Source organism: Staurois parvus, unplaced genomic scaffold (assembly GCF_062004578.1).
Source record: "Staurois parvus isolate SC_StPar_1 unplaced genomic scaffold, SC_StPar_1.0 ptg000444l, whole genome shotgun sequence".
NCBI lineage: Eukaryota > Metazoa > Chordata > Amphibia > Anura > Ranidae > Staurois > Staurois parvus.
The window spans coordinates 1,146,134-1,164,487 of NW_028318240.1; the positions used below are offsets into that span (position 1 = coordinate 1,146,134).

The following is an 18,354-nucleotide window of genomic DNA, read 5'->3' on the forward strand; positions in this document are numbered from 1 at the left end:
TCCTCCCATCAGTGCCAATGCTGGAGCACTATTCTTCCCATCAGTGTCAATGCTGGGTCACTGTTCCTTCTACCAGTGCCAATGCTGGGGAGCTATTCCTCCCAGCAGTGCCAACACTGGGGCACTATTCCTCTCACCAGTGCCAACACTAGGGTGCTAATCCTCCCACCAGTGCCAATGCTGGGGCACTATTCTTAACACCAGTGCCAACACTAGGGCACTACTCCTCATCCTCCTGACCACCAACCCTGAAGCAATGTTTTTTCTCACTGATGCGGGGCTTGGGACATTGGCAACCCCCACTGGCCACAATTCAGCCCCCTTAAAGTCAGACAGATAGTAAACTGGCCCTTTGTTTGAAAGGTTTGGAGACCCCTGATCTAGCGGATCAAATCTGCTGACGATCGGATGTGAAAGGATGTGTACATCCAGCCACCTCATAGAGAACAACGAGCTATGTCCGTGTCCACTCTGCACAAGCAAGGAGCGGCAGACAGATCCCCCGCTGAGCAGGCAGATCTGCTTGATGGAGTTTGCCCCTTGTGAAAGGGACCTAATACAACATAATCAAGTAACTGAGCAGCAGATGGCACAGCTAATGAGGAGCATGCACATCCAAAGGGACACCATGTGTGGGTTTTTGTTTTTTTGTTTTTTTTTCATATAATGAATCTTTATGCCATTTTCGGACATGGGCTGTGTCCGTGTCCACTCTGCACAAGCAGGGAGCGGCAGACAGATCCCCCGCTAAGCAGGTGTTTCTGCTTGATGGAGTTTGCCCCTTGTGAAAGGGGCCTAATACAATGTAATCAAGCAACTGATCAGCAGATTGCACAGCTAATGAGGAGCATGCACATCTAAAGGGACACCATGTGTGGGTTTTTTGGTTTTTTTTACATATAATGAACCTTTAGGCCATTTTCGTGTGCAAAAAAAAAAATCACAAAAAATGGCTTTGCCATTGAAAGGGTTAAATCAAGCATTTCGAGTTTCTCTATTAGGGGAATACCCGTTCTTTGTTGCTATTCTTACTCATCTCCGTCCTTACTAATAAAGACCATATCTTGCAGGCACGCCAACCAGGCAGGAAGCTCATTAGCCACCGCTTTTCGATCTTTTCTCTCCATCACTCTTCACGACATGACTCAGACAGGCAGGGGAAAGGCTTCATCGTTCCAGTACAAGGGAACGGTAAAAAATGGTTTTAATCGGACCAGCGAGGTCACCCAAACATTATGTCTTGACGATCGTATGGCGCACAGCGATTTGGTAGGGAAGGGTATCGTGGGAGGAAGCGGTTTTTATTATTCCTCTGGAATCCCTGCCTTCGGGGATTCCACGATATCAGTACAAGATGTTTGTTTCAGCGAAACTTCACCGCAATATATCAACTAAAAACGTCCCGTTGTTCTTTGTGAGATTCAGGGAACAGACTGAACAGTGGCTTGTGTGTTTGTAGACAAAGGCATCACTGTCACTGCCGGCTACGGGCAATTTGTGGCGGCACAATACGCCGAGTCAGGTCACTTCTACTCCACATTCCAACTTCTCTCTCCTCCACATCTGCTGCGTTCTCCTAAAGTGGAACTCCAGCCTAAGCACGGGTTCACATACGTGTTGATGCGGTACATCGCATGTGATTCGTCCGGGAACCGCACTCCTGTGCCAATCACATGCAATTTGTGCACGGTGCGATCGGAGCCATACATTTTGTATGACTAATCGCAATGCACCCGCACCAAAAAGGTGCAGGACCCTTTTTTGGTCTGCGCTAGAATTGGATGAGTATTCACACCTATGTGATCCAATTCTGCACATCGCACTGCGTTTTGCGGACCGATTTCGGAGTGTTGGTAGCCTCCCTAGCGGTCTGATTATGTCCATATTTCTGTGCTCAAAGCGATACATTTTTTTGCATGGAAATATCTATTTTTTTTTATTGTAGGCCTGTAATTTTTAGGAATAACTCACTGAAATCTGTCCGAACAAGAGTCTAGTAAACATCCCGGGGATGATAAAATTTGAAATACGAAATCATAAATTATAATTTAATAAATAATCATAAAAAATAATAATATAATAATAAATTTAATTCAATAATATCAAACCAAAAACACTGAAATGTGAAATATAGCGCCAAGTTCGCACATCACTGAGCAAAGTCGCAGAATCGTTTTCAGTGTCTGATGAGGAATTTCCCCCACGAATCATTATCACTCAATTCTGCAAGTGGTTCTGATTTACTATCGCTGTTCTCTAGCCGGTCTAAAACCGCTTTTGACCTAAAGGGATGCTTTTTGGACGCCATGGACGTTTCTCAGTTTCCAGGCAGAAAGAACAGTAAAAATGCAGGCAGGGCGCCGGACAAAGCACTCGGGACACAATGTATGTGAAATGGTTTGATACAGTAATGGAATACTATGTGATTTTAGTGTATTGAGTGAATGTCACTTACATTTTTGAATTTCCTGCCATTTCCGTCCCCCGTACGTCCCGACGTTGCAGGGAACGGAACCTGGAAGACAGGTGCCGGCATTGGCCGGAGGACATTACAGGGGACACTGCAGGGGGGACATCGCGGGAGCGCAGGACAAGGTAAGTGCTGGAGGGATCCCGGAGCAACGCTGCAGGGTATTCCCAAGTGTAGCTCGGGGTTACCGCTTGTGGTGCTGAAACTTTACCCCGAGCTACACTCGGGAATACCGCCAGGGGGGTTAACCCCTTCACGCCGGCGCCTCCCGGCCCTTTAAGAGTTTCAGAAGCCAGGAGGTGGGGCGGGGTTTAGGGTCATGTGACCGCTGTAATGCGCTGTAATGTAATGCGGTGGTCACATCAAATTGGACAGAAAATTGTATAGTGTATGGCCAGCCTTAACACTAAAGCTGGCCATACACGTATAGATTTTCGTTCAAGAATCTTTGTTTCAAGAATATTCGCTTGATTTTCAAATCGTTAGTGGGGGTCAAATCGATGTTCGTTTTCGACCGCAGTGATGGAAAAAAATCGAAGGGTCAGGAAGGCAAACTTTTCTCGATCAAATAAATTTTTGGCTGGTGTATGTGGTTATCATTCAGAAATTACATTCATTTTAAAGTTGAATGTTAAAAGCAAAAGACAATTTTCGAACGACATTTGTCCATTCATCGAATGCGCAAAGAATTTTTGTACGACTTTTCTTACGAATTTTCTCGTCTGAAAATCTACACATGTATGGCCAGGCTTAACACTAAAGCTACCCATAAACGTATAGATTGTTATTCAAGAGTTCAATTTCAACAGCAGTGATGGGAAAAGTTGAAGGGGCGGGAAGGAAAACTCTTCTCCATCAAACGAATTTTCGGCCAGTGTATGTGGTTATCGTTCAAAATTTATATTCATTTAAAAGTCGAATGTTAAAAGCAAAAGACAATTTTTGAACGACATTTGTCCATTCGTGGAATTTTCAAAGAATTTTCGTATGACTTTTTTCACAAATATTCTCATTGGAAAATCTACACGTGTATGGCCAGCTTAACACTAACAAATCCTAAAATTGTCCTCTCCCCCCTCCGCCTACCTATGCTGACTGACCTGTGGAAGGCTTCTTGTACACGGTACTGATGAGTGAACGCCAAATATTCCTGGCACAAAGTTCCTGCATGGCAACGCAAGAAAGGTCTGTATAGTATGTGCATCACTGCACGGACTCGGACACGTGTATATGTCCAGCTGCACACGGATGTCATAGTTTACTGATGTTTATACTCAGGGATGACAGAAAGATCCTGAGTGAGGCTAGGTTCATATCTAAGCAGGTTGCAGTTGATGTGTTTTAACGGCGCGCTTTTCATTTTTGAACACACGTTTTTTATGTATTTTTTTGACGCGTGTTTGATGCAGTTTTCTTTTCTTGGGGCTTATAGGAAAGTATGACAGTTCTGTTCATGTAGTGAGTACTTTGATATGACTTGAGTGCCAGAGAGTGTAAAGTCACATCAATGTTGCAGTACATGAACACTACTATCATACTTTTCTAATAGCCGAAACAAACAAATGTGACTTTGGACACGTCAAAGGTCCTGCACCACTTTGATGCAACTTTCATGCTACTCGAGTGCCAGAGAGTGTAAAGAGCCATTAAAGTTGCAGTACATGGATACTACTGTCATACATTCCTAATAGACAAAACAAGCAAATGTGACTTTGGACACGTAGGTTCCTGCACTACTTTTATGCTACTCCCTCTCTCTCCCCCCCCTTTCTCTCTCCCCCTCTCCCCCCCTCTCTCTCCTGTCTCCTCTCCCCCCTCTCTCCCCCCCTCCTCTCTCTCCCCCTCTCTCTCCCCCTCCTCTCTCTCCCCCCTCTCTCTCCCCCTCCTCTCTCTCCCCCCTCTCTCCCTCTCTCCCGGTCTCTCTCCCCCTCTCGCTCCCTCTTTCTCTCTCTGTCTCTCTCTCTCCCCACCCTCTCCCCCTTCCCCCCTCTCTCTCCCCCTCCCCCCCTCTCTCCCCCTCTCCCTCTCTCCCTATCTCTTTCCATTTCTCTCCCTCCCTTTCTCCCTCCCCCCCCTCTCTCTCTCCCTCTCTGTCTCTCTCTCTCTCTCCATGTCGCTCTCCCCCTCCCCCCTCTCTCTACCCCCTCTCTCAATCCCCCTCTCTCTCCCTCTCTCTCCCTCCCCCTCTCTCGATGCCTCTCTTTCCTTCTCTCTCCCTCCCCCCCTCCCTCTCTCTCCCTCTCTCCCCCTCTCCCTCTCACCCTCTCCCCCTCCCTCCCCTCTCTCTCCCCTCCCCCTCTCTCTCCCTCTCCCTCTCGGCCCCCCTCTCCCCCTTCCCCTCTCCCGCTCTCTCTCTCTCTTCCCCCTCTCTCTCTATACTCTCCCTGTCTCTCTCTCCCTCTCGCTCCCGCTCGCTCTCCCTCCCCTCTCCCCCTCTCTCTCTGTCCCTCTCGCGCTCTCCCCCCCCTCTCCCCTCCTCTCTCCCCCCTCTCTCTATCTCCCTCTCTCTCGGTCTCTCTCCCCCTCTCGCTCCCCCCTCTCCCCCCCTTCTCTCTCCCCCCTCTCCCCCTCTCCCTCTCTCTCCCCCCCCCCTCCCCCCTCTCTCTACCCCCCCTCTGTCTCTCCCCCCCTCTTGCTCCCCCCCTCTCTCCCTCTCCCTTCCTCCCCCTATCTTCGTCTCTCTCCCTCCCCCCTCTCCCCCTCTCTCTCTCCCCCTTTATCTCCCCCTCTCTCTCGGTCTCTCTCCCCCCTCTCCCTCTCTCCCTCTCCCACTCTCTCTCTTCCTCTCTCCCACTCTCTCTCTGTCTCTCTCCCTCTCGCTCTCTTCCCTCGCTCTCTCTCCCCCTCTCTCCCCCTCACCAAACCCTCTCTCTCCCTCTCTCTCTGTCTCCGTCTCGCGCCCCCTCTCCCTCCCTCTCTCTCTCCCCCTCTCTCTCACCCCCCTCTCTCCCTCCCTCTCTCTCTCCCTCTATCCCCACCCTCTCTCTCCCTCTCCCGGTCCCTCTCCCCCTCTCGCTCCCCCTCTCTCTCCCTCTCCCCCCACTCTCTCCCCCTCTCCCTCATCCTTCTCTCTCTCTGTCTCTGTCTCTTTCCCCCTCTCACCCCCCCCCCTTTCTCTCTCTCTCCTTCTCTCTCTCTCCTCTCTCTCCAGGTATACTCTCTCTCTTTTTTTAAAGTGGAGTATATGTGATCATACACCTTACAATGAGATCGGACAATCAGATCGCGATCATAGACCTTACATTGAGATTGGACAATCAGATCGCGATCATACACCTTACATTGAGATTGGACAATCAGATCGCGATCATACACCTTACATTGAGATTGGACAATCAGATCGCGATCATACACCTTACATTAAGATTGGACAATCAGATCGCGATCATACACCTTACATTGAGATTGGACAATCAGATCGCGATCAAACACCTTACATTGAGATTGGACAATCAGATCGCGATCAAACACCTTACATTAAGATTGGACAATCAGATCGCGATCATACACCTTACAATGGGATTGGACAATCTGCATTAACGTTTAGCAGCAGAACGATAGTAAATAAAGTTTCCTCACCTGGCCTCTGTGATAGCGCTGGGGTCCCCTGTACACGTGTAATCCTCCACGAATCCCGCTGTACAGTTGAAGGCGATTGGTTGGCACACGGCGAGGAAGTACGGCCTCAGGCGACCTACGCTCAGCTTAGCCACATTGGTCAGCAGCTGTCCCAGGCTCATGCCAAACAAAAAGGGAAGAAGCTGCCGGTAGATGCTGGACAAGTATCCTTCCCGGGGACCCGACTCCGACCGACGCTGCTTGTTGACCCAATGACATTCCCCCAGGACGATCTGCCAAGGACGATAAAAACCGTTATCAGGGCCACTGCAATGGCCACCGGCCAAAATCGCATAAACAGTCGCTGAGGAGGAAGCAGATTGTCGTTACTCGTCTCGAGATTTCTGTTATTTTTCCTTCTAAACAATATTGGCCATTGTGTCCTGTTCTATTAATAACGTTCTGTTTACAATTCGATTTATTTGTGGCTCGTGGTGATCGGACAATATGGCTGCCTCTTGGATGCGGCCCCCCATTTGTGTTTTTCACATGTCACAAATATGGGGTCACAACTAGCCGGATGGATGGCATGGACCCCGAGAAGTCGCAGCTCATCAACAAAATCTTCAGTAACAGCAAATACATAGCTAAGAATATCCTATAATCGCTCTCCTCCCCTTGCCAAGCCCAGGAAACACCTGAAAACACATGCAGAAACACGTGCTGGAGGATCTATTATTGCTGGGGGGCTACTATTGAGGGAGGAGTCTATTATTTCTGGCTGCTGGAGAGTCTATTGACTGCTGGAAGATCTATTGTTGCTAGTGGGGTTTATTGTTCCTGGGGTGGATCCATTTTTGCTAGGGTACAATGTTGCTGGGCTCTAGGTAGATCTCTTGCTCCTGGGGAATCTATTGCTCCTGGGGAATCTATTGTTTCTGGGGGATCTATTGTTGTTGGGGGTTCTATTGTTGCTGGGGGTTCTAGTGTTGCTGAGGGGCCATTGTTTCTGGCTGCGGGAGGGACTATTGACTGCTGGCTACTGGAAGATCTATTGTTGCTAGTGGGGTTTATGTTCCTGAGGTGGATCCATTTTTGCTGGGGTACAATGTTGCTGGGGGCTAGATAGCTCCTGGGGAATCTATTGTTCCTAGAGGATCTATTGTTTCTGGGGATCTATTGTTTCTAGGGGTTCTACTGTTGCTAAGGGGGGTATTGTTTCTGGCTGCGGGAGGGTCTATTGACTGCTGGTTACTGGGATATCTATTGTTGCTGGGGGTTTATTGTTTCTGGGGTGGTCTGTTGTTTCTGGCTACTAGAGGGTCTATTGTTTCTGGGGGATCTATTGTTGTTGGGGGTTCTATTGTTGCTGGGGGTTCTAGTGTTGCTGAAGGGGCCATTGTTTCTGGCTGCTGGAGGGACTATTGACTGCTGGCTACTGGAAGATCTATTGTTGCTTGTGGAGTTTATTGTTCCTGGGGTGGATCAATTTTTGCTGGGGTATAATGTTGCTGGGGGCTAGGTGGATCTCTTACTCCTGGGGAATCTATCGTTCCTGTGTAATCTATTGTTTCTGGGGGATCTATTGTTGCTGGGGGTTATATTGTTGCTGAGGGGGCTGTTTCTGGCTGCGGGAGGGTCTATTGACTGCTGGTTACTGGGATATCTATTGTTGCTGGGGGTTTATTGTTTATGGGGGCAGTCTGTTGTTTCTGGCTGCTGGAGGGTCTATTGACTGCTGGCTACTGGAAGATCTATTGTTACTAGTGGGGTTTATTGTTCCTGGGTGGATCAATTTTTACTGGGGAACAATGTTGCTGGGGGCTAGGTAGATCTCTTGCTCCTGGGGAATCTATTGTTCCTGGGGGATCTATTGTTGTTGGGGGGTCTATTGACTGCTCACTATTGCTAGATGTATTGTTGTTAGTGGGGTTTATTGTTCCTGGGGTAGATCTATTGTTGCTGGGCAAGTGTATTTTGTTGCAGGGGTATCGTGTTGCTGGGGGGGATCTCTTGTTGCTGGGCAGATCTCTTGTTCCTGTGGTGGATCTGTTGTTGCTGGGGAATGTATTTTGTTGTGTGGGTATAATGTTGCTGGGGGGGAATCTTTTGTTGCTGGGTAGATCTCTTCTTCCTGGGGAGATATATTGTTGCTGGAGGGATCTGTTGTTGCGGGCTGCAGCAGATCTATTTTACTTCTGTTATCATTAACAAATTCTATACAAATTACGTAGCACCACAAAATGATACTTGGTTCTGCAGTCTCTAAAAGGGGCGGTACTGGGAGGTGGGTAGGGGGTGGAACCAAGGGACAGTGCTCGGAGGTGGGTAGGAGGTGGAACCAAGGGACAGTGCTCGGAGGTGGGTAGGGGGTGGAACCAAGGGACAGTGCTCGGAGGTGGGTAGGGGGGGTAACCCAGGGACAGTGCTCGGAGGTGGGTAGGGGGTGTAACCAAGGGACAGTGCTTGGAGGTGGGTAGGAGGTGGAACCAAGGGACAGTGCTCGGAGGTGGGTAGGGGGTGTAACCCAGGGACAGTGCTCGGAGGTGGGTAGGGGGGGTAACCCAGGGACAGTGCTCGGAGGTGGGTAGGGGGGGTAACCCAGGGACAGTGCTCGGAGGTGGGTAGGGGGTGTAACCAAGGGACAGTGCTTGGAGGTGGGTAGGAGGTGGAACCAAGGGACAGTGCTCGGAGGTGGGTAGGAGGTGGAACCAAGGGACAGTGCTCGGAGGTGGGTAGGGGGTGTAACCAAGGGACAGTGCTTGGAGGTGGGTAGGAGGTGGAACCAAGGGACAGTGCTTGGAGGTGGGTAGGAGGTGGAACCAAGGGATAGTGTTCAGAGGTGGGTAGGGGGTGGAACCAAGGGACAGTGCTCGGAGGTGGGTAGGGGGTGGAACCAAAGGACAGTGCTCGGAGGTGGGTAGGAGGTGGAACCAAGGGACAGTGCTTGGAGGTGGGTAGGGGGTGTAACCCAGGGACAGTGATCGGAGGTGGGTAGGGGGTGTAACCAAGGGACAGTGCTCGGAGATGGGTAGGGGGTGAAACCAAGGGATAGTGTTCAGAGGTGGGTGGGGGGTGGAACCAAGGGACAGTGTTCGGAGGTGGGTAGGGGGTGTAACCAAGGGACAGTGCTCGAAGATGGGTAGGGGCGGAAACAAGGGGTGACTCAGAAAGGGGGAGTACCTGCACCTATTATCTGGGGAAAAAACCCTGGGAGGTGCCATAGACATCTGCCTAATGTACTTGTAGATGGAAATGGAGCTCCAAACTTGGGACACTTACGATGATTCCAGCTATGAAGCCCACACTGACAAGCATGGTGTCGCTCACTGTCTCCTCTCGCATGAATGGGAAGCGGATGCTGTTGTCGTCACAGAAGAATCCTCGATGAATCGGTGCGATCAATCCGAACTCAAAGATCAGGAAAGGTGTGAGCACTGCAAAGGAGAAACAGCACAAAAATCACTTTTTGGTGAGACCCCCCCCCCCCCATGGTTTCTCTCTCTCTGGCATCTGGCAGCACCAGCTCTTCCAATGTCTGGAAGAACAGGTGGCAGGACATCTGTCAGGACAGTCAGTACATTACTAGTTCTAAAGGAGTCTGCAAGAATAACCCTTTTGGGCTGAGGCTCCCGATGTCACGTCTAAGAATTGAAGTCATCTTGTTTAATGAACATCAATTTTCGAATTGCCACTTCCTCAGTTCAGGTTGATAACATCGATGTTCTGATGAAGAGGTGATGCCATCAGGTCTGATTCAATCTCTGGGAGGTTTGTTTTTTATTTTCTCTTTTCCTAATTTAGAACCAACTTTCAAGTCAATTATCTTTTTGCAAAGCAATTTCCTACACCTTATGTGGTCTCTCACCTCCATGTCTACTTTTCTGGTGGACACCCTGAGCCACACCACAGACCACTGGCCAGTTCTTCAGGACTAAACCCTCAGTTGGCCACCACATCCTAGATCCTAGTACACTTCTAGGGACCAGAGCTGTGGATCCAGGGTGCCATGAAAAGGGAAAGGCAACAGTGCACGGAATAAACTTTTTACATTCATTTTCTAGCTCATTACTCTTTCCTTAGTAGCTCCCCGACATCTCAGATCTCAAGGCCTTTGCATAAGTCCTCCCACCTCTTCTCTCAAGTGCAGGGGCGGACTGACCATTTGGAAACTTGGGCACTGCCCGAGGGCCTGGGGTCAGTAGGGGGCCCCATGAGATGTCCCTGGTACCTTTTTCATAGGCTTTTTTGAGTTTGGGCAAGGACACAGGGGCCCCATGACCCCCTATTGCCCGGGGGCCCCATGAGTTGTCAGTCCGCCCCTGCTCAAGTGCTGAGTAGTACAGTCTAGAGGTCAGTTGTAAGGAAAGAAAACAAGAGTCGTAGTAACAATGGGGAGCATTGAATATTTCATATGAGGACTGTGTTAGGAACATAGGGTTGGTTTCAGTGCTGGCCGGGACGACCTATAGCTCTGAGGGCAATCTATCCACTAAGATAGCTAAACCCCCTACTGTATAGCCTACAGCAACCATTCTCAACCAGGGTTAAATGCAACCTAGGCTTCCTCCACAGATTTCTAGGGTTTCCTTGAGCTGTGACTGGTTGACCTCCCATCTGATGATGTCTGCATAATTCTAAGGTCAATGTCACTCGGCAAAGCCAAAAGCTTGACACCAATTATCTTTTTACTGTCTGTAGGGATGGCATTCTGACACCTCAACAAGGACTGCATTCTTCCTACTGACCACCAATGTAAAAGGGATTTTTCCCATTGACCACCAATGTAAGGAGCATTCTTCCTACTGACCACCAATGTAAGGGGAACTTTTCCCCTTGACCACCAATTTAAGGGGCATTTTTTCCATTGACGACCAATGTGAGGGGCATTTTTTCCATTGACGACCAATGTGAGGGGCATTTTTTCCCATTGACCACCAATGTAAGGAGCGTTCTTCCTACTGACCACCAATGTAAGGGACATTTAAGGATTCCCAAAGACCTGAACATCACTTTAGGGGTTCCTTTGGGGTAAACAGGTTGAGAAAGGCTGGCCTACAATGACTAGCAATGACAATGATCCTGCAGTCTCCTCCTATTCTCTGACATCCAATCTTCTCTACTGATAATAACACGGGGGTATAGGGTCAGTATCAACAGCAGCCTCTGCAATCCCTAATAATACAGATCTGGATTTGTGTTAGTTTCACATGCACACAGATTTTCTATGTTTTATTTGCCTCAACAGATCTAATCCAGCCCCCTTCCACCCCCCATAGCTGCAGCATGAGTCGCTATGGCTATAGTTATCAGCAAACACTGATATCTCAGTTCCATCCTAGAGATTTTACTCCTGTTCTGCCCCACTTTCATGTATTTTTATGTCTTGTATTGGACAACAATGGGTTAGTGTTTTGTACTATTCTGACATCTAGTGGCAATTTAGGGCCACTACGACTTGTTTACTACTGTGATTTTGGTATCTTCCTCTGTCCTCCCCTCCTGTGTATGCTGATTGGTTTACTCTTTGCTAGATAATCCCCACTTCTTCCATTTTCCCTCAGTCAGTGTTGGTTATTTGCAGAGACAAGGCTCAGGAAAGTCATTGTCTTCTTACATTTCAAAAGACTGGAAAAACATCCTCTGTACTGCAATTAGCTGAAGTTAAATTGCTTTGGGTTCAACGTCTGTGTCTTATTGAAGAGGTAAACTGTCTGTGGATGGTGCCAAGTCAGCAGGTGACCATACTGTCCAGACAGACTGGGTATACAGAGGTATGTCAATGCATATAGTGCCATTTGAAACAAAACAATACCTATCGCTATCTCCTAGATTGTGATCTCTAACGAGCCCACCCAGGCCCTCTATTTCCTCTTGTACCAAATTGTATTGTAACTGTAATGTCTGCCTTCATTTTGTAAAGCGCTGAGCAAACTGTTGGCGCTATATAAATCCTGTATAATAATTAGAGTGTTTTACAATTTCACAATAAAATGGCAGTCAAGCAAAACTGTCACATCTTAAAAGTTGGCATTCTCAAATGATTGTGTTGTCCAGTCAAGGTTGTGACTTCCCCCCACTCATTCGTGGAGTTTACATATCTCAATGCCCTTTCTGATTTCTCATGCTTACCATGCTGACTAATTTGTAGAGTAAATATTGAGAAATACCAAACTTGGCAAAAAATGAATTCTACCTGCCGGTGATATGATGAAAAAAAAAAAAGGAAAACAGTTTGCTTTAGCAAGTTTTCCATGTTTTCCAGTTAGAATTTTTATTGGTATGCTTGGCCAAGCTGTCCATTTATTGGCTGTTTCCTTAGTAACTTCATTAAAGCTGAACTCCAGGTGTGATCTGTATTGCATACTCAGGGTTGCTATAGATGACATTGTATTTTTTTTTTGATCAGGTAGCAGGCTGATCGAAAAAAATGAACAGATTCCCCCATCCACACAAACAAGGTGGACGGAGGAATTCTCCTTGCTGAGACGTATTCTGACAGCGGGGACTCCTCTGCTGTCACAATACGCTCATTAATGGCCAATCAAGAAAAGTTTGCCAACATTCTCCATTTTCCGTCCCCCTATGGCCAGCTTGGCACACTGTAAATGCACATATCTCAACCCTATGGACTGCTGGGGAAGCTCAAAATCACTTGTTGGCACTCCTTCAGCGATAGCTGCCATCTTCCTGGTCCTGCTGGGGTTTTACATCAGCAGCTTCCCCATCTGCACACTAAACACAGGGGGTGGCTCACTCAGCACTGCCGCCATTTAGAAAACACCTTGTACTTTAATTTTTTTTTCAATGAATACAGAGCATTCTCTGATTGGACATGGTGGAGAAGAGGGGTGCTGGCGTCGCAATCTCCACCTCATCCAGTTACAAAACACCTTGTATTTGTTGAAAGAAATACATTCTATGAATGGCTTCAGTGCTGAGCAAGCAACCCACTATGTTCAGCATGTAGAAGGGAAGAACCCCAGCAGAACCTGGAAGATTGTATCCATCACTGTAGTAGTGCTGACTACTACAGAGATTTCCAGCTTCTCCAGTGGTCCATCAGGTATGAGATACAGTGGTGTAGTTAGGTTTTGTGCTGCCATAGGCAACACAAAATTCATCTTCCCCCCCCCCCCCCGGAGGGAGCCTGACAGCAACCGATGGCACCAACATTGACATTGACCAACAACACCCTTGCCCCATCCTGGCGAGAGAGAAAGACACTCACCTTCACAGCTCTGGACATCCCCGGGAATGAGAGTCAAGCAGCCCGCAGCCTCTCTCAGATCCCACCTGGTCCTCATGCTGCATGTGTCTCTCCTTCCATCCCTTCTTCCAGGGGGCAGTGCTGCCCCCCTGAAAAATGCCACCCTAGGCAAACGCCTTGTTTGCCTTGTGGTAAATACGCCCCTGATGAGATATACATACTAATATTGTGCCAAGCTGAACCAATGTAACTATACAATACAGATCATTCCTGGAGTTCAGATTTAAATATTCAGTCTGAAAAACTTGCCAACCGCGGCATTGGAACGCTCACTCATGCAATATTGAATTTTGAGTGAATCGATTACACCGCCATTGACCCATTGAACAAACGAAACCAGCGCTCAAATCTTCATACAGACTAAGATAACTGAAACTGTAATTCGTAGAGAGTACAGAGTTCGCCATTGACCAATGCCTGTTGCCAATGCATCAAAAAGCATGATATAAGCATTTTGATGCACTGCCATTGAGTTTTATGGTCTTCTAGTGAATAAAAATGAATAAAAAGAATAAAAAATGAATAAAAAAACAAACATATTTTCAAACATGCAGTGCTTAAATGGGAACAGACAATCCCTGGAATTCATGAAGAGCGGTGAAAGTGTCTCCCATGCATTCTAAAAGTGGTGAAGAATGCACCAAATTCATGTACCTGTCTAGAACTTGTACTTGAATTTGACTCATGCGGCCCCACTTTTAGAACGCATACAAGATGCTGTCTGAGACAGTTTTTCTCTCTGTACACCAAAAGAGAGTTGGTGTTAATATGCGTCACTTTCACATTTGGAGCATTCAGCCCGGGTTCACACTGATGCGGTGCGTAATTCTCACCGGTTTTTGTGCGATTTCCGCACCGCATCATAATCACACCCCGTTCATATGAACCGCTGCGGGTGTGTATTTTAGGTTCACAAAACGCGGTGCAATGTGCAGAATCAGATCGTATGGGTGTGAAAATCCATGCGATCTGATTCTGGTGCGCACTAAAAAGGGGTCCTGCACTTTTCTGGGGCGGATGCGGTGCGATCTCAACCATACAAAATGTACGGCTCAAACTGCACCGCACAGAAATCGCATGTGATTTTCACAGGAATGTGGTGCGGTTCCTGTGGAAATCGCATGCACTGCATCAGCGTGAACCCGGGCTCAATGTATTAGTAGCGCATTTTAGAAATGACTGAATTCGGCGCACTAGTCGCTGTCAGAATCAAAAGTGTCAGAAATGCTTGATGAATCTGGCGCAATACAACGAGAGCAATTAATGCCAGAAAAGTGGTGCAGCAGCTTTATTGAATGCTGGACATACGCATTGCAATAGAAAACATCAAGATAATATTTTATAAATACAAAATATTAATGCGGCGCTGCATTAATATTTTGTATTTATAAAATATTATCTTGATTTTTTCCTGTGCATGTAGTTCAATGTGGCAGCATGTTATGAGATAGATGAGAATATTTGTTTGATTCACATCCACATATTAACAGCGCAGTTTGTTTTTGAGGGTTTTTCACCTAAAAAAATATATATATATTTTTTGTTTGATACGCATTGCAATGCATGCTTTATAACGCAACAGCATAAATGGGCTTAAACGTCAAAGATGGGTGCTGTGGATCATTTTGAACATACACATTACAATCTGATCATACAATCTCATTTAGATCTACCCACGGTGTAGTATAGTGTTGTGCCTGATTGGATACAAGTTGAAGTGCTGAAGCGCCGTACACACAATGAGGATATCGGACAAATGATTGTCCTTTTTTTTTTTTTGAATGCTAGTCTCCATATCGATGGATGAAGAGGTTACTAAAGTTACGAAAATTCTCGTATGACAGAATAAAAATTGTGATGTATTGTACTGTACTGCTTACATGAAAATCATATGATCTGGTATCGTATTAGAAACTTTTTCATGATGTCCCTTCAAATAAAGCTGTGTACTAAGGATCAAACTATTGCGCGATCGCTTTGAAAGCGGTATTTTTTGTACAATATTCTGATTGTGCGTACTTGGCTTTAGGCAGATCCTAAACAAGATAGATACAACAGAGATTGTACAGCCAGATTGTAAAGATATGGCCACCTCTAGCGCTGTGTCCCTCGCTCTTTATAATTGGCATTGATTTAATAAAGTAGTAGACATTTCACTTTAGGTTTCCATGGATGGTCCTACGTTGGTGGGATCAGATATATACAACAGAGATTGTACAACCAGATTGTAAAGATATGGCCACCTCTAGCGCTGTGTCCCTTGCTCTTTATTATTGGCATTGATTTAATAAAGGAGTAGACATTTCACTAAAGGTTTCCATGGATGGTCCTACATTGGTGGGATCAGATAGATACAACAGAGATTGTACAACCAGATTGTAAAGATATGGCCACCTCTAGCGCTGTGTCCCTTGCTCTTTATTATTGGCATTGATTTAATAAAGGAGTAGACATTTCACTTTAGGTTTCCATGGATGGTCCTACGTTGGTGGGATCAGATTGATTTAATAAAGGAGTAGACATTTCACTAAAGGTTTCCATCGATGGTCCTACGTTGGTGGGATCAGATAGATACAACAGAGATTGTACAACCAGATTGCAAAGATATGGCCACCTCTAGCGCTGTGTCCCTTGCTCTTTATAATTGGCATTGATTTAATAAAGGAGTAGACATTTCACTTTAGGTTTCCATGGATGGTCCTACATTGGTGGGATCAGATAGATACAACAGAGATTGTACAACCAGATTGTAAAGATATAGCCACCTCTAGCACTGTGTCCCTTGCTCTTTATTATTGGCATTGATTTAATAAAGGAGTAGACATTTCACTAAAGGATTCCATCGATGGTCCTACGTTGGTGGGATCAGATTGATTTAATAAAGGAGTAGACATTTCACTAAAGGTTTCCATGGATGGTCCTACGTTGGTGGGATCAGATAGATACAACAGAGGTTGTACAACCAGATTGTAAAGATATGGCCACCTCTATCGCTGTGTCCCTTGCTCTTTATAATTGGCATTGATTTAATAAAGGAGTAGACATTTCACTAAAGGATTCCATCGATGGTCCTACGTTGGTGGGATCAGATTGATTTAATAAAGGAGTAGACATTTCACTTTAGGTTTCCATGGATGGTCCTACGTTGGTGGGATCAGATGTCTCATTGTCCATGGGCTACACACAATAGACCTAAGAGATTGGGAACAGGGCATTGGATAGGTTAGTACACCTCGTCCGACCATTATTCTCCCCAGTGCAGGGACTGTCTGCTGGTGGCCTCCATTGCCGCTTGGGTGACTACAGCGCTCCCTTTTTAGCCAAGAAGATATTGGTAGATGTCATATGATGCATGGCCGTCCAAACGTCTTTCCATCAATAAACCTCAATTAACTATTAATGCTCCACCACATGCAGGAGAATTCAAATAAAATGGAATTCCCATTGGATGAGATTGGACAAAGCTTGGCTGAACTATGTGAACCTTCTACTCCTTTAGTAAATCCTCCTGCCGCATTAACACCTTTACAGAATGCGTAGATTGTCTTGGCATAGATGTCAACTTACCTGCACAAAGGCAGAGCAAGTCCAGCAATATCGGCCACTTCTTGGACCCCCTGGAGGCTTTGGTCTTGGATTCACTGCGGATGCAGTGGCCCCCTACTGTCATCATGAGGACCCTGGGGTCAGGGCACCAATCTGGAGCTCCCTTTTTAGCCAAGAAGATATTGGTAGATGTCCATCATGCCTGTCCAAACGTCTTTCCATCAATAAACCTTCATTAACTTTTAATGCTCCACCACATGCAGGAAAATTCAAATAAAATGGAATTCCCATTGCATGAGATTGGACAAAGCTTGGCTCAACTATGTGAACCTTCTACTCCTTTAGTAAATCCTCCTGCCCCACTAACACCTTTACAGAATGAGTAGATTGTCTTGGCGTAGATGCCAACTTACCTGCAAAGAGGCAGAGCAAGTCCAGCAATATCAGCCACTTCTTGGACCCCCTGGATGCTTTGGTCTTGGATTCACTGCGGACGCAGTGGCCCCCTACTGTCACCTTGAGGACCCTGGGGTCAGGGCACCAATCTGGAGCTCCGCCGGGGGTGAGATGCATGTTTTCAGCAGCAGCAGGCGAAGAGAAGCACGACTCGAACGTTGACTTTGTGTCTATATCTGGACGTCCACCCTGCTCTTGGCTCGCACTGCGTCCTACTCTCTCCGTCACCTACAACTCTTGCCTGCAGCCCTCTCTTGAGTGACTTGAAACTTTGCAAGAGCAGAGAAAGTTAAAGGGAGAGGAAGAGGAGGTGGAGCTGAAAGCAGGGTAGATGAAGGAGGGGGGGAAAGGGTGAGACAGACTTTGGAAGGAAGGAGAGGAAAGGGAGATAGCTGCAGAGGAAAAAAGAATAATGCAGCTGTAATCTGAGCTGTGAGTGGTCCACACCCTATAATTCATCGTCCTGGGACCCTGCAATCTACTGTTGTCCCATGTCTAACCCCACCATATGTTCTTCTGCTGGAAAGTCAACTCAGGAACTCACCCAGCTGTGCCACCTCGTGACCAATCGAAGTTTGAAGACATCCTACCCACTGACAGGTGTCGCTCCTAACGCCGGTCACATGCTCCTGTGTGCATGCTGCATGACGTGCCGAAATTTTAGGAGCCATTTAAGGTTTAGGAGGCTGGTATGGCTACCAGAATGTTATGGAGCACCTGTCATAAACAAGGATGAGTGCATCTGAGAGGCTTCATTTGCCCAAAATGTTTTTGAAATTTGCAAGCTTTTGGTGACATTTTGCCCCGTTGGTGAAATGCAATGAGGTCACCGGTGAAGGGAAAATGAAGGTGATTTTGGCATTTTTTAAACCCCTTTCCACCCACTCCCAGTGGCCCCTGAACTCAGTCTTAAAGTGATTGTAAACTTCAGACATGAAATATGAACAAAGAACATCCTGCTATAGTGTGTACTTGTCTCAGTCCAGAGCACTAAGTGTCATTTCTGTCTGCTGCCTCGGTCCTCTGCTATCAGCATGAGTCACTTCTGACAAGT

General features: G+C 46.9%; 1 protein-coding gene across 1 annotated transcript in view; it reads right to left on the reverse strand.

Annotated features, from left to right (window-relative positions):
- LOC149453936 (phospholipid phosphatase 3-like) overlaps window positions 1-17,852 on the reverse strand; it is a 43,791-nt gene extending 25,939 nt beyond the window's left edge. The window contains exons 1-3 of the mRNA XM_089688007.1: window positions 17,258-17,852; window positions 9,311-9,465; window positions 6,050-6,321 (exon numbers count right to left, since the gene is read on the reverse strand). Coding sequence (XP_089544133.1) covers window positions 6,050-6,321; window positions 9,311-9,465; window positions 17,258-17,417 — 587 coding nt within the window. The 5' untranslated portion in view covers window positions 17,418-17,852. The remainder of the gene's footprint in view (window positions 1-6,049; window positions 6,322-9,310; window positions 9,466-17,257) is intronic.
- Between the last annotated feature and the right edge of the window lie 502 nt (window positions 17,853-18,354).